Source organism: Hyalella azteca, unplaced genomic scaffold (assembly GCF_000764305.2).
Source record: "Hyalella azteca isolate HAZT.00-mixed unplaced genomic scaffold, Hazt_2.0.2 contig5438, whole genome shotgun sequence".
NCBI classification, from domain to species: domain Eukaryota; kingdom Metazoa; phylum Arthropoda; class Malacostraca; order Amphipoda; family Hyalellidae; genus Hyalella; species Hyalella azteca.
Window position 1 is genome coordinate 456,305 of NW_025935628.1, and position 17,522 is coordinate 473,826.

The 17,522-nt window shown below is 38.4% G+C and overlaps 1 protein-coding gene across 1 annotated transcript in view; it reads right to left on the reverse strand.

Moving 5' to 3' along the window:
* The window catches only part of LOC108682535 (soluble guanylate cyclase 88E), a 21,360-nt gene extending 12,415 nt beyond the window's left edge, over nt 1–8,945 (reverse strand). Inside the window, exons 1-6 of the mRNA XM_047880481.1 lie at nt 8,319–8,945; nt 6,577–6,703; nt 5,901–6,055; nt 4,593–4,801; nt 3,947–4,070; nt 210–384 (exon numbers count right to left, since the gene is read on the reverse strand). Coding sequence (XP_047736437.1) covers nt 210–384; nt 3,947–4,070; nt 4,593–4,801; nt 5,901–6,055; nt 6,577–6,703; nt 8,319–8,486 — 958 coding nt within the window. The 5' untranslated portion in view covers nt 8,487–8,945. The remainder of the gene's footprint in view (nt 1–209; nt 385–3,946; nt 4,071–4,592; nt 4,802–5,900; nt 6,056–6,576; nt 6,704–8,318) is intronic.
* Nucleotides 8,946–17,522: the final 8,577 nt, after the last annotated feature.

A 17,522-nucleotide genomic window follows, 5' to 3' on the forward strand; every position in this document is an offset into this window, starting at 1 on the left:
GCCGTAGGCCTGTCGCCGATTCTTAACATCGCAGAACATTCACAGCTTGTTGCGGTCTCGAACTCACAACTCACTGCTCCAATTCTGCTGTGCTTAACCGCCCGGCCTCCTTGCCGATTCTGACCAGAAACTGGCGCACAGAGCTGGGATCGAACCCGCGCCTCTCTGCGCCAATCTTGGTACTCTGAACTGTAACCACTGGGCCTCACCTTTGAGGGTGAGTCCTTTAGACTCCTCGTCCTCCTCGGTCTCGGACTCGTCTTTGATAAACTTAGAGTTGCTACGGTAGCTCTTCTCGCGTTGATTTAGGTGATATTCTTTGGCTTCCTCTGACGTCACGAGTTCGAAGATGTTGTTCGTTCGCCGCAGGATCTGGGTATGCATCTTTGATAAACCATTCACAAATTTTACTCATACAATTAAATACAGAAACTATTTATATGGTATTCCAACATATTCAAGCCAAACTTATGTAATCACGATCAAAATATCATTCAATGAGCACAGAGATACATCATTTACTTTTTTATATAGATCATAACAATTATATATATTACAGGGTGCGTTACTAATCACTATACATATTCAATTATATTCAATTAGCGCGAGATATGGGTGACCAATGAAAACTCCATCCAATTCAATCGGCAGAAAGACAAACGTGCCACAAATGCCGCGTAAGCAAACTGCATTTAAAGCATTGGGTTTTTTCGTGCCGTTGCACAGCGCTTGCGATCGTTTCGCTTAACTTGCACCATTGTAATTTTTCCGCGACCACGTGGCCGAAAATCCAATTCTTTTTTAACCCAGATTTCAATAAGAAACGAGGTTATTTTATAGGATTTTAAATAACAAAATCAAAAGATGTTAATTTCTATACTCGTACTGAATAAAAAATCACGCAGAAAGATATTCAAATTTAACTATACAAGGTATCTTTAGAATCTCATTATGCAGTTTCTCTTTAAAATCAAGAATTTAATAAAAAAAATGCAGTAAAGCCTATATATAGTACTGTTGCATAACTGAAGTAAAGTAAACTATACAAATAAATGGAGGGTTGCACTAAGTTGTACAAAGTTTGCATTAATTTCATTTATTAAGACAAAACAATAACCATATTGAAGAGAACTTGAAAACGTGCAATAGTAGATATAAGTTCAGTAACATTTACAGTTAAAACAGTTGAAAAGTGAACCGAATAAGACTGCATATATTCACTTGCACTACACTAGCATAAATCAGTTTAGAAACTTCTCCTTAAAAAACAATTAACTACTAAAAAAACCTCAAGCTACGAGTGTGAAATTGTCATACTTCGCGTACAGAGGCAAATTTAGAAGTTCAAAATTGAGGAAAATCTTCCAGTGCTGCAGCATTCATTCTGTACGAAATTACAAACATCCTACACAATTTAGACGAGATAAATTTTAGCAAATAAGTTGATGCACGTGAAGAGACGGTCGCGCCAGACTAAGAAGAAGGTAAATCGTTTAATGGGTATTTCAACCTAAAGTATATGCTTTGTTTTGACTCGTGTCTTCTCTGTACACTTGGCGGTCTGAAAAGATTAGTTACGTCTCCCTCATAAATCCTACATTAATTGCAGTAGGATTTATTCGACTCGATAGCATCATCAAAGATCCGCCATCAATCTGGCCGCGATTTATTCGTTCCATGATGGTCGAATGATAGGGGCGTATCTCATTGCTTAATAGGCGGAATTTAATCAGAACAGCGAACTTAATTGACCCCTCACTCTAATGCTATTACTCGAGGCCTGTACAACTACATTGGTCGTAATTCCGACTTGATATTAGTTAGGTTAGTTAAGTCCGTCCTATAGGGAGCTTAGCTCCCTCAGCCTGAGCCTCTCTTCAAGTCAAGGCCGAACTTGAGTTCGTATACTGTAATCCAGCAGGAATTGGGAATAAGTTTTATACCTTTTAATAGCAGCGGACGCAGCACAAAATTTTTTATTATGCATTCCATGTCTCTATAAACACAGCATGGATCATAGCCACCATTAATAAAATTCCAAAATTTACTGTTGCGCTGTCGACGTGGAAGATGTGCATGAATAATGAAGTAGACTATAAATGATCAAGAAAATACATGATCTAGATTTTGACGTCAATATTATGACTTGTTACAACTTACAATTTGAATTTTTGTCAAAAAAGAACACGTTGCTAAGGAACATATGTTTCTTCTATACTAAAATTCAGCAGCATTTCAGAAAAATTTTTAGTGTCCTCACTGAAGTTGTGTTGAATTAATTATTAAATTGTACTGGGCACCCTGACAAACTGGTTCAGGAGTTACGAATTTTTCCGGTGATGCTTGTTAATAGAATCGGGTTTAAATTGTACTTGAAAAAGCCGACCAAATCGTCGAAATAATCATTCAAAATTGCAACATTCGAATTGTTTTGTCCATTTCTATACTATTAAACAGAAACCATTGCCGAGACGGACAAAAAAGTACTTGTCTATAGTGATTATAAAGAGCAAATAATTTTAGTAATTACAATACTTAAGCTTCAATTCTGGTATTATTCCTCGAAACCCATAATTTCTTACACCATCGCGGGCAAAATACGCAAGTAACTCAGAAATTTTTTTGACGGCTCTTCGAGTGAATGGAGTCACTTGGATGAGCAACAGTGAAGGAAACCATGTCACGGGAGGTGCAAGACTGGAAGAGACCTAGTCACGGGAGTTGCACGACTGGATGAGACCTAGTCACGGGAGGTGCAAGACTGGAGGAGACCTAGTCGCGGGAGGTGCAAGACTGGAGACCAAGTCACGGGAGGTGCAAGACTGGAGGAGACCTAGTCACAGGAGGTGCAAGACTGGAGGAGACCTAGTCACGGGAGGTGCAAGACTGGAGGAGACCTAGTCACGGGAGGTACAAGACTGGAGGAGACCTAGTCATGGGAGGTGCAAGACTGAAGGAGACATAGTCACTTGGATGAGCAACAGTGAAGGAAACCATGTCACGGGAGGTGCAAGACTGGAAGAGACCTAGTCACGGGAGGTGCAAGACTGAAGGAGACCTAGTCACGGGAGGTGCAAGACTTGAGACCTAGTCACGGGAGGTGCAAGACTGGAGGAAACCAGCACGGGAGGTGCAAGACTGGAGGAGACCTAGTCACGGGAGGTGCAAGACTGGAGGAGACCTAGTCACGGGAGGTGCAAGACTGGAGGAGACCTAGTCACGGGAGGTACAAGACTGAAGGAAACCTATATAGTCACGGGAGGTGCAAGACTGAACGACACCTAGTCACAAGGTAACCATGTCACGGGAGGTGCCTATATCAGTAAAACCAAATCACTGGATGTGCAAAAATAAAAAAAGAGTCAATATTATGTCAAACTAATACTAAAGAAAATACGTAGCAGTGTCTTGCAGGGTCCAAGTTCATCGCCACCACATAACGACAAGCTGTTTACGCGGTCACGTCGACAGCCATCTTGTCGTAACATATACGACCCCGACGCAACCATTGTTTCCTCGTAGATAAGACGCAGCAGCTAGAACCAGGCTCTTCGCACCTCGTAAGTATGCAATATTAAAGTCGTAAGTTACTAATATTGCCTCTTCGTTAGCGGCTAAAATGAAACAAGAAACAATATCGTGGACGAGCAAGTCTGTTTGATGTACGGAGTGTGCGGCGTTTCGCTCTCGCGGGTGGGACAAGAATAATTTTTAATTTTAATAAACATCTAACAATTTTTTCATTAAATAACGACAAGAAACGACTAACATGCTCGAAAAATATACATTTTTAAGGCTTGAAAATCTACATGTTAAAATTTTTTTTAATTTGTAAGAAAAAAATCACGTAGCGGCATTGAACTTAGCGCGAAAATTTCCAGGCGTGTAATTACTTCAAAATTACTTCAAAAGGAGTGGAAAGAACTTCAAAATGTCAGGTACTCACGTTATCGAATTTGAATTCAACCATAGGCCGTACGACGTCGAACCAATCCGTGACTTTTTTTCCGACGAGTTCGGGCAGTATTTGCATTAGAGAATTTCCGATGAACTTCACAACCATGTTTGTGCTGCTCGAGAAAAAAAGTGAGATTTACTTTCAGAATTTGGTTCAAAAAGCGTTACAAATCAGCAGCGTCGTAATTTCCTAATAAGCATCCCAAGAAAAACGCACAGTAATATGAGCAGTGAAAGGGAGAGCGCCATTGACGCCTACGGTTACATTAGGTGAAGTTTTGCATTAAATTCGTCGAGCAATTTGATATAAAATTCAGAGTGGCAATGTGTGTGATGACTCAGAGCATGAATTTTCTGAGAACGTGGAAATTTTACACATTTGTAAATAAATACAATTTTAGATCTTCATCCTACGGGTCGAATGAAAATTGTAAAAATTTTACTTTTAAATACATTTAAATACATTTCACTAAAATATTCATTACATTAATATAAATCAATCAGCTACGACTGAGTAATTTACCAAGTACCCAAGAAAAGCACAAAATAAATGAAAATTCAAGAATAATTCCTGTATGAAAATACACCTTCCAGGCATTTCTGGAAAAATTTTATAGAGAGAAAATCACACTTACTTGAATAGAAGACAGAAGGGGAAGATTTCGAATATTATGTGTCCCCTGAGTGGAAGGTTATCTTCAGCTCTGAGCTGACACAGGTTCATCTGTTTCGAGTAAGCTTCGTTGTCGAAGGTGAGCTGGAAGACCACGTGCGAGGTGTCAAATTGCATGTCTTCTCGGATCAGCTCGATCTCCAAGTCAGCGTTGTAGAAGTGACGCGCCACCTTAGATTGAATACACCATGTGAAATGACAATTATCTAACGAGCCACCTTAATTGAATACACCATGTAAAATAATAATTATCTAACGCGCCACCTTAAATGACGCGCCACCTTAAATTGAATACATCATGTAAAATAATAATTATTTAACGCGCCACCTTAAATTGAATACATCATGTAAAATAATGAATATCTAACGCGCCACCTTAAATGACGCACCACCTTCAATTGAATACACCATGTAAAATGACAATTATCTAACGCTGCAGGATTGGGATATTGAGAAAATTGTTAGCCGAACAGAAGTCGAATATACGTTACTGAACAAAATAATAATGAAGAAATTAACTTCGGAATACTCAAAATTATGATAAAAAAACGAGATTCATGATACGAATTGAAGTTTGAAATGAATGAAATATCTAGTTATTTTCCAAATGAACGTGATAAAGAAATAAATAATTATTAAAAATATGAACGTGATCAAAAATGAATAATTATCAAATATATGCGGCAATAGGTATCCTCACAATATTTTACCACCTTGATATGCCCCATTGCATCAAAACTTATTATTCAAATAAATTAAGGAAAAAAATCTATAGAATATCAGAATGAAATTAAAAATATGAATAATTCGTACATGCGAAATATGGATTAAAAGGCCAGCACAATTGCAAATTTGTCTGTATAGTTATGTATGTCATATAGAAACGTACAGGATGCACAAAACAGAAGTATAAGTTTGCGAATTAAACTTGACAAAGTGACCTTGATTTACTCTGCAGCATAAAAATATTCAAAGTTCATAGCAAAATACAAAATAATTTCAGTAATGCATATACGAAAAATACATCTATAAATGGCAGCAAACGAGAAACCGCTGCTAACGCACCTCTATAGTTGCACAAAAATCGGCAGTAAGAATGTCGTAAAAGGGTATAATATAATAAATGCATAATAAAAAGAAAGATATAATAGGCAGCAAGCGAGATGCCGGTGTTGTATTACCTCCTTGATCTGCCCCATGGCGTAGTGCGCATAGCCACGGCGCTTGGAGCGGTAATGGAGCAGCATGCCGGTGCTGCTCTCGCACTTACCTCCTTGATCTGCCCCATGGCGTAGTGCGCATAGCCACGGCGCTTGGAGCGGTAATGGAGCAGCATGCCGGTGCTGCTCTCGCACTCGCAGAAGAAAGAGGGCGGCCGCATACGAGGGTACGAGAACTTGAGGTACTCGTGCAAGTTGTCCAGACCTCGGGGAGAACGCAACGCAAATCTCAGGATATAGAATTTTTGACGAAGCGAAAACGCGGGTATTTGGGTTGGGATTAATATAGCAATCCTATAAATAATTGCAATATTGTGTACAGGAATTGATCCCATCCATAACTGTTTTTTTCAACCTCGGTAGCTCACTCATGATGAAATCATGGGTGAGTTTGCCGAGGACTTAACCCTGACTTAACTCTAAGGGTTTCTAGTCTTAGCTCATGCTTGATGAAGTTATTGATGAGTTGTCAAAAACTTAATCCTAAAAGTTGCTGGTCATAGCTCACCCATTAACTTTTAAGTCAAAAGGTTCCTCAATTGTCTTAGCTCATGCATGACGAAGTTATTGATGAGTTGTCAAAGACTTAATCCTAAAAGTTCCTGATCCTAGCTCACCCATTAACTTTCAAGTCAAAAGGTTCCTCAATTGTCTTAGCTCATGCTTGATAAAGTTATTGATGAGTTGTCAAAGACATAATCCTAAAAGTTCCTGCTCATAGCTCACCCATGATGAAGTCGCGCACATGTCTGCCCAGTACGGACAGCACTCTGTCGTACCCGTACTGCCCCACGAAGCTCACGAAGTAAGCGCCCATGCCGAAGAAGAACTCTTCTTCCGTCGTGTTGAGAACCTGCAAGTTATGAAAGGAGGCAAGTGCGTTCAGGAGGGCAAGGTTACATAGATCATTTATGAATTGAAAAAGATGAGAAAAAATCAAAAGACAAAATTTGGTAAGATAAAATTCCAATTTTGGAAATCATCGATGTTTGAGTAACAGTATAGTTTCTCCTGACTTATTAATTATTTACAAGGGTATGAACAACAGCAAAATTCCAAGTTACGAATTATAAATTGAAAAATTCTATCGATTACAGGATTCAAGCATTAAATAAATTCATAGAAGAGAACCGGCATGCCGCGAATCACATATAAGCGAATCTTGAATCAGTGACACACGCTGCGGTCATAAGCGTGTTCAAATGTTGAGTTGAGTGTGTGTGGCGCGAAATTTTACAAATAGTTCCACATTACACCAAAAAATTTCAAAATCCTTCAATAGAAGTGTCTGGAGACTCCAGCAATCACATTATATTTTATAAGTAGCAACTACCCAATAAAAATCGGATAAAAATATTACATTTCGGTGGAATTTGTGTAGTGGAAAATTACACTCATAAAACATATCGTGTAGAAATATTCTTCAACATTCAAGATTTGCTATAGACCTGAAGTGCATGTATTGCGGTTCTGTAAAAAAACACTGTGAATCCTGTGTGTACATTCAAAGAGAGTAATCAGTCAATTTAACTCGCTGGGATTCTAATAAAGTATGATAAAATAAAATTTATATTATGTCAGTTTTCCAGACGATTTTATTTAAAGACTCAAGTTGATCATTGTGTGTCGTAAATAGACATGTCACAAAATTGAACCGAGTCAAAAAAGATATCAAAGTGAGTCTGGAAAGGAACAAAAGTTAGAATAAAATAAGTGTGGAATGAAAGACATAACATAGTATGTCTAGAAAGAAATGAAAGTTAGGAAATAAAAAGTAAATCAGAAAAGTAACTCAAGTAGGTGTGAAAAGAAAAAAATAAGTGACAATTTGAAGCAAAATTAGTAAAGACCGTTCACTGTAAGTCGTTATTTTAGAGACAAGCTCTGACTTGCTTAACAGAGTCATCTTTATTCAGTTGTTTCTTTCAGGGTAAACATGCTGCATAATTCCTTACATTTCATGAATGAAGAACAGGATAAACAAGCGATTCTTACCGTTAAATTTTGGCCCGACTCAAAATAAGAGTAAGCGCAACCCTTTGTTTGGATAACAAGTTTTATTGCCGTAGACTTTTGGAAGATATTAAAATTCATAACAGGGAATACAAAGGAGCCGGAAAACAATTTGACTTCAGTTGACTTCGAAAATTAGTTTTTTGTGGGACTTGGAAACTTTCATGTCTGTTTCAATGACCGAGTTTGCATTCGCTTGATGTTTCAGACTCGAAGTTTAGAATATACTGTTAATGCAAAACATTGGATGGTAAGGATAACAGAAGTTAACCTTCCCAAATTAATTATGCCGATTCTTTTAAATAGAAGAAAAATATTACAGAACACGGATATAAGTTAGTAATGAGAGTATAAACTACGAAAATGAGAAAAAAACATGAAAGATTTTAAGAATCAGACAGAGGAAACGTAGTATTATATAATTGAAAATATGACCTGAATCCATACTTTCGAACCTGGGCAGCTTTTTTGCCTAATTTAGGCAGAAGATTTTCACTGTAGACTTGATGAGTGCAGAAGGCGGGGAATTCAATCTTGGCGAGATGTCTGATCTCCTCCCACTTGTCCTCCCCATACTGGAACTTGACGTACTCAACCAAGTTCTCACACAGAATGCCGTACATGGCGACAATATAATCACTGCTTTACTCCTTTTAAAATGTACGTAACTATCGTCAGCCGATCACGTTATGAAGTAAGTTTCATACACCTTTCGTCGGTCACTCCCGTTTAAAGTGTACGTAACTATCGTCAGCCGATCACGTTATGAAGTGGCATACACTTTTGTCGGTCCACTCGTGAGCGAGCTCTGTTTCCGTTTGTCAGTAAGACTTTGGATTCTTTATAGTAACAAAAAATATATCATGGGATCAATTACGATGATGATCTCAATATTGAATTCTTGATTTATTTCTTTTTCTTGTACAATTCAGAGGATCGATAAATTTCACTTCACAAATTAAGCGTCCTTAATAAAAAATATGAACTACGGTATCTTTTGCAAAGATTTTACTTCAAATTCGCGCATTCATCACTTCAACTCGATTGTCACCTTTACAATTAAGTTTTCGTATTGGAGCGATTTTTTTCAAAAATTAGCAATTTATAATCAGATAAACCTTATTTATACGACCTGTTAAGATGGAAGCCATTCGGAAAGTTATTCGTAGAAATTTACTTGTAGCCGAATGAAGCGACTGTTTTTTTCACATCGGCCGTGAGCATTCAATAGACCTGCAAATATTGTACAACATAAAATTTATTCACATATAGATTGTTCTCAGGCGTGCAATATATATACGTATGTAGTAGTTGCCGAGGGTCTCGTATAGTAACTCCAGTTACAGCTGTATTATACAGTGTCAAAAAAAAAACGATATTCAACTTTGAATGGCTGTAACTCGGAAAGTAATAGTTAAAAATTTTGGAAGGTCAGGATTTGTTCCCTATGTTTTTCTCCATCTCTCCACCGGAGAGATGGAGCCATACGGTAAGCGTTTGATAGAATGATAATGAATGAATGTTGATAATGAATGAATAGAATGTTGATAAGCCATCGATGTAGCCATAAGCGTTTGATAGAACTTTCAGTGACATGTGCTAAAATCGTGCTTGCGCAGAGTTTTAGTAAGATTATTTTGCATAATCATTATGTTGTCTTGACATGTTTTCTATTTGTCGTTTTATTTTTTGTATCTTTGGTGAGACATGAACATGGCAATCTTTGGTGAGAGGCAATCATGACAATCTTAGGTGAGACACAATCATTGCAATCTTTGGTGAGAGACAATCATGCAATCTTTGTATGATTGTCTCTCACCAAAGATTGCCATGATTGCCTCTCACCAAAGATTGCCATGTTTTTGTCTCATAAAAGATACAAAAAATAAAACAGCAAAAAGAAAAAAATGTCAAGACATCGTAATGATTATGCAAAATAATCTTACTAAAACTTTGCGCAAGCACGATTTTAGCACACGTCACTGAAAGTTCTATCAAACGCTTATGGCTACATCGATTTGTCTGATTTTTGGTGGTGAGATGGAGAAAACATAGAAAACAAATCCTGATAATCCAAATTTTTTTAACTCTATTACTTTTCGAGTTACAGATTTCAAAGTTCAAAGTTGAATATAGTTTTTTTGAGACACCCTGTATATGTATATACCACGAATGACATTATTTAAAAAGCGGATTCGTCTGCACTTATGATTTGAGCTTGCATTATTTCTTCAAAGAAAGAATCAGTCAACTGAGTTTCACAGCTAAGATTGAACACTCATTGAACGTCCACGTTGAAGATCGAGCAAACTAGTCACCAGTGCGGTCAGTTCAGTTCTTCTACTATTGTTGCTTCAGAATCTCAGTTCTGATAACATAAGTCGACATGGAGTGGCTTACATTTTGTGCCATTAATGAACTAATTACAGCGTCAAATTTGAGACAAACCTCAACAAGATTGCTTCGCACAAGACATTTCGTGGCAGGCTCATTTACCCGCATTTTGCTCGAACATATATATATATATAAATGCGCTCTAAGATTAAAATGACAGTTACCATTTTTAATAAAAAAATAAGTAACAAATTAGCGATTTTCCGGAAGAGTTTAAAAACCAATTTCGCTATCGCCAAATCGTAAAAGGGCAAAGTTCATAGGTTCATTGGTGTGTGCGTTTAAAGTCTGGCACCACCGTCTTAAGTAGTAATTTTTAGAATAGGAAATGATTGAAGGAAAGGATTGGATAAAAATTGAAAATCGATTGCGCAATTGGTAAAGACAAACTTAATTTTAAGGACCGAAAATAATTTTTTCCACACTTGAAAGGAGAGTAAAATGGCAGTCCAATTTTCGACGTAAAATGAGAATTTGAAGTTTTTTTTATTTAATTAGAATACATAGTTGCTTATAATCAAATGGATTAAAGATTACGGAAATGACGCAATTGCATAATTATTAATTATTAAAATAGCATAATTATCAAGCCCGAGCAATCCCAGACAGCCTAATAACAGTTCAAAAATTCAAATGTAATGATAGGCACACGAAACATTAAATTAATTACACATGAAATGTAAAATAGGGCAATATAAAAATAATCGAATGGTTTGCATTAATCAAATAGGCATATATTATCTTAACAATGAATAAAATTTTCTTCATTCTAAGTAATTTGTTTGCCTTCTTTTATTTTTGCGTAAAGCAGTAGAGATTCTGGGGCCATACTTTCAAAACTGGCTAAGTGAACGTAAGTACTTACGCTCTATTTTCTTGTCAATGATTGGTGGATTTTGCTTGAAAGGCTGTCAATGATTGGCTGATGAACTTACGATCTCTTAACTTTTTTGAAAGTATAGGTCCTGGTTAAGAAGCAAGATGAAAGAAGCAGCGATGGAGACTCGTAGTGGCAGGTCGCTAATGCAAAACCAACTCCAGGCTTTGCTCCGATAATTAAAACCAGCCCCGAATGAGCCTCGATATTTGGGAGGGATGAACTTAAAAGATTTTAATATAACAATGACTTTAGGCGCTCCCTCCATCCCCATCCCTCCTTGCTCTGGGAAAAATACCTGGAAAAAACAGCACACGTCACAATAGGCAGCAAAAAACGTAATAAAGATTAAAATTAATTAAAATCTGAGACGCATTTATTTTGTTTATTTATAGTGGTGACCGTATTAAAAGATTCGAGAAAATTAAGGAAGAAAGATCGAATGAATTTCAAGCTACAATATTCAGCAATTTATCAAATTAATTCAAATACACAGCGAAAAACTCATTCCTAAAAACTAAATTATATTACAAATGAATAGAATACGAGTATGTTCGCCCAACATTCTCTGAGTTCTGGGATACAGCAACATCAATGGAATATCAGAGCAATACACAATTTTTTTTTCAATGATAAAAGAGATCAAAATTTTGAAAATTTGAAAATTGGAAAATTTTCAAATGCATCAAACATCAATTACCCGATGCAGCACACGACATAACTCAAGCGTCGAGAAGGTTCAACATTTATAAAAGTCCTTCATTAAAACTTTTCCGCGAAAAAACTATAAAACTTCTAGGCATCATACGCATGATGAAGTACCGTAGTCTCAGTATTTTTATTGTACAATGTTCATTAGTGCATTAAATACAAAGCAATTAGGCACGAAAAATTTCAGAACAAACATCACTAACGAGCTTGAAGTTCTCGATCATCACAAATTTCCTCCAAAAATTGCATTCATCATCCAAAAGTATCTTGAAGTCTTAAATGGCCAGACTGTGAAGCTGGAAATTCAGAAGCTCCGTTAGCATCTAATAAAGTAGGAGGAAATACGAACACAAAAAACTTGAAGATAAAAAGACTTAGTGACTTGACTTGACTTAGACTTAGAAGACTTGACACAAAAGACTTAGCTTTGCTTGGGGAGGCAAAATCACCCCATAGGGATGACAATACGAGCTAGTATATGCAACACGCGTCAGAATACACGCATGATACACTATAATTATAAAGAGGTATCACTAAAAAACGTTATATAGGATTAGAAAAGCAAAAGATCTTCAAGACCAATGTTAAATTCTATTATTGATTCATTACATACTTTATTATTACACATGAAATTGAAGACTAATTATAAATGATGTCCGACATAAATCCAATTTGGCTGAAGCCAGAAGATTCCAGTAAAAATTCAATCGTGAATAGTAATTTTTCCTTTTTTACACCAAAAGCAGAAGGAATCTTTGACATCTTCAGGGAACATATATTTCATTATAAGATTAAAAAGTTAAAAAGCATACAAAAACATAAAATATTTTAAAACAATCATCGTAAAAAAGATTTTCCGTCGTTACAGTAGCCTGTGCCAAACTTGTACAAAGTGGAAAAATAAAGTGGATACAAACTGCAAGTTTCTTTTTATTTAAAATGAAAAACTTTATTTCTGTAAAGACAGTACGGCAGTAAAAGGAAACTGCCACTCAGCGGCGACGGAAATCGATCCAATGAGCAGTGAACCGACAAACAATAAAACCTGTCGCGTGGTCCGACAGAAATTTTTTCTTTCCAAATAATTTTATATTTAAAATATCAAATTTTAGTTCGTGTAATCTATATTCTGTAGGAGTTGAAAAATATATTTTTCTAATAAAGCCATGCGCCTCCGTAAAATTTTTTTTAGGAAGCGAGAATTGAAATCAATAAGTGAAGAATGCCACTAATTTATTTTCTTTTTATCTTTCATTCGTTTTACAGGTAACCTCTTGAAAAATCTGAGAAGATCTTTATTATTTTGTGAAATTTATGGCTGATCAGAACAATGTTTTTACAAGGCCTGTATAAACGTTATTAAAATGCACTGTAAATTTGTAAAACGGATATCTTCGAACCTAACAACAGTACGTGCAACAAATTTAACGTAAGCATTCCTGCAGTCTTACATAAACAGACTAAAATATTCGAACGAAGACCGAGAGAAGAACAATGCACAAATTTATTTAAACTAATTTATACGAGTTAATTCACTTTAAAATGGAAAGATTTAGAATACAAAATATCGATGTAACTGAACATTCATACTGCAAGATGCGTGCAGATGAAGAAAAAAAAAACAGAATGCCACGGATTTTGTCGTTCAAATCCAGCCTGAAGCTACAATTTTCATAATTATACGTTTATTAATAGCTTTCCTTCTAACATTTTGCGCACGATTTTAAACACCTTTAACTCAATGACTATAATAAATAAATATTACTTAATTTTTTAAAACCTGCATTAGAATGAGAGCAAAGGATCACGGATACGATTGCTGATGATGAATCCTACTGATTTTAGATCTGTACTTATTTGACTAATGCAATTAAGCTATAATTGTAAGACTTCGACTTTTAAATGACATCGTGAGGCTTCTCACATACAGTACACTTCCCTCTTGTGACTACTTCATATTACAGTTAACTTTATAGATATAATCGCACAAAGATCAATAATATTAAGGAATAGAATATGTTCTTTCCTACAAGGAAGTGTCCTGTACAAGTTGCATTCAGCAAGTGTCCAGCGCCAGCAGAATCCAGCACGTGTCCAGCACCAGCAGAGTCCAGCAAGTGTCCAGCACCAGCAGAGTCAAGCAAGTGTCCAGCACCAGCAGAGTCCAGCAAGTGTCCAGCACCATCAGAGACCAGCAAGTGTCCAGCACCAGCAGAGTCCAGCAAGTGTCCAGCACCAGCAGAGACCAGCAAGTGTCCAGCACCAGGAGCGTACGAGTCTCCAGGCGGTCGGACGGAGTTGGATTACAAGACGAGGCCTCGCGAGGCCAGAGAGCAGGATACACGCGGGACACGTGCAGGACGCTGGGACACACGTGAGACGCTGGGACACACGTGAGACGCTAGGACACACGTGAGACGCTGGGACATACGCCGGACACATACAGGATTCTGGGACACAGGCGGAGCACTGGAACACGCGCGAGACGTAGAAACACACGTAGAGCTCTGGAACACGCGCGAGACGTAGAAACACACGTAGAGCACTGGAATGCACGTGAGACGTAGAAACACACGTAGAGCTCTGGAACACACGCGAGACGTAGAAACACACGTAGAGCACTAAGGCACTGGCGCTATCAAGACCCAGACTAAAACAATAGGCCTTCGTTACACCAACGAGTCTCAGGCTGGGTTAGGCCTGAAGTTCATATTTTTGACAGGCTCGTAGGCAATTACAAGCTTCGTTGTCTTAACACAGAAGTGAGCAAATAGTCTAATCACAATAACATTAAAAACCATGGTTACGCTATTCCACGCCCGAGTTCTAAAGTTCCGGCCACGATGGTAATCGGTTGCAGGCGTAGTATGAAAAGTGATTTTTCGCCGCTTTAGTGTGTACTCGTCCATCAAATTCAGGTATCGGTTTTTATTTTTCTTGGATGCCAGCTTTTCACCAAAGAGGTGTACGGATATTTTTCCGTGATTCTGCCATTGAAAATGAATAAGAAATACAATTTCATAACTTCACGGTGTAGAAAAAATGTTCTCATAGAAAAATATTACGAAAATCAAGCAAATAAATTTCGACCGAGGTAACAAAGGACAGAGAAATTGCAGGAAGAAGTTTGAAAATACTGAGTAGTAGTACTGTTAACTTTATATGAAACAAGCATTGATTCGCAGCAATCACTTAGAAAGACGCTCGTATCGTAGATCTTTGTTAACTTCAAGCGAGGTTAGAAATTAAATTCAAAGAATCTTTATAGCACCGAGAAACATAAACTTTCAGGTCTCCGGAGAAGTGAAGAAAATGCAAATGCAAGTCATTCTAGGCCTTTAAGTAGAAATTTCACGACCCGCATTCTGGAGACGTGGCAGCTATAAAATATCTATAAGAGCGATGCATCTATTTGGCTGAAACCTATACGACATTGCGCATAGGGGTTGAACAAACACTAAGGCTGCGGTTTAGTTGAACGATAGATATATTTAGATCACTTAAACCAGGATGCAGTTGTGTACACTAAGACTGCATCACACGTACACATGAACATACACTAGGGCTGCGTTATATATAACAACTATATTAGTGAATAGCTATATATAGTTACTTTAAAAAGTGCATGCAGCTTTCACTGAACGCATCACACCAGCCTTCATCCGACAGCTGATTGGCATTCGCGTAGCGCTCTCTCCACGCTAAAGCTGTGTATTGGAAGAATCAATCCTGTCAGGCATGCGTGTCAATTGCATGAAAATGTGCGTGTTGTAAGAGCATGCGCGTGTTGTAAGAGCATGCGCGTGTTGTATGTGCTTGCACGTGTTGCAATAGCATGTGCGTGTTGTAAGAGCATGCGCGTGTTGTATGTGCTTGCACGTGTTGCAATAGCATGTGCGTGTTGCAATAGAATGTGCGTGTTGCAATAGCATGTGCGTGTTGCAATAGCATGTGCGTGTTGCAATAGCATGTGCGTGTTGCAATAGCATGCGCGTGTTGTATGTGCATGCTTGCACGTGTTGCAATAGCATGTGCGTGTTGCAATAGCATGTGCGTGTTGCAATAGCATGTGCGTGTTGCAATAGCATGAGCGTATTGTAATAGCATGCGCGTGTTGTATGTGCATGCTTGCACGTGTTGCAATAGCATGTGCGTGTTGCAATAGCATGTGCGTGTTGCAATAGCATGAGCGTATTGTATGTGCTTGCACGTGTTGCAATAGCATGTGCGTGTTGTAAGAGCATGCGTGTATTGTATAGGAAAATGTACATGTTGAAGAACATCCGCATGTTGTAGGAACATGCACTTGCCGTAAGACCAGGTTCTTGTGAGAATCTGCGTTGTTGTTGGAACCTGAACATGCATTGGAGAGACATGCGTGTGTTGGAGAAACATGAGTGTGTTGGAGAAACATGCGTGTGTTGGAGAAACATGCGTGTGTTGGAGAAACATGAGTGTGTTGCATTAACAGTTTGGTGATATTAAAATTCGATGTGTTGCTGTAGGAGTACTTTTGCGTTAAAGAACATGCGTGCATTGACAGAGCATGCCCGTGTTGTAGGAACGTACATGCATAGTAGGAGAACGCAAGTGCTGCGGGAACCTACGCACGGTTTAAGAACAAGCGTATATTTTATTGTATGCTCATATGTTATAGCCTTAAAAGCTAAACCCACTAAAAGCTTTAGCTTTTAAAGCTTTAGCCTTAATAGCTAAACCCACTAAAAGCTTTAGCTTTTAAAGCTTTAGCATTAAAACCTAAAAATCAAAATATGTAACAGCTACCCAGAGTTTGTTCAGGGACACCAACCCAAGGCCATGCTGCAAGCACCGCCTTTGACGGCTACCAAGAGCCCCTCATCAGCGACACCGAGAAATAAACTGAGCTTCCCGAGGCTCGAACCGACGGCTAGCTTCTCTCATCTCGACGCGTTGTCACTACCACTGCGCTACTGTAGAAGATGTGTGTATACTAAAAGAACATGGGTGCATGTTATGGAAATACGTGGTGGCTTCTGTAACACATAAGGCAACTCTGCGTTCGCAACACTTTGTGGGATCTGAAACACACAGGATTACTGCGTTCGGAACACGTTATGGTAACGTGGCCGCCCCGGTACGGTTTACGTGACACGTAACATGTCCGCGGTACGGTTTACGTGACACGTAACATGTCCGCGGTACGGTTTACGTGACACGTAACATGTCCGCGGTACGGTTTACGTGACACGTAATATGTCCGCGGTACGGTTTACGTGACACGTAACATGTCCGCGACACGGTATACGTGACACGTAACATGTCCGCGACACGGTATACGTGACACGTAACATGTCCGCGGTACCGTTTACGTGACACGTAACATGTCCGCGGTACGGTATACGTGACACGTAACATGTCCGCGGTACGGTATACGTGACACGTAACATGTCCGCGGTACGGTATACGTGACACACACACCGGTTTACGTGAGACGTAATATGTCCGCGACTGTACGGTATACGTTACACGAACATGTCCGCGGTATACGTGACATACTCAATGCAGCTGCACCATCTAGCAGCGCCAGCACTGAAGAGCAGCGCTGACCTGTGAAGGCTACAGGGAAGTGAGGCTCAACCGCCAATGCCGACCCGGGCACCAAGGTCATTTGCATCACTGTGCACACTTAAAATAA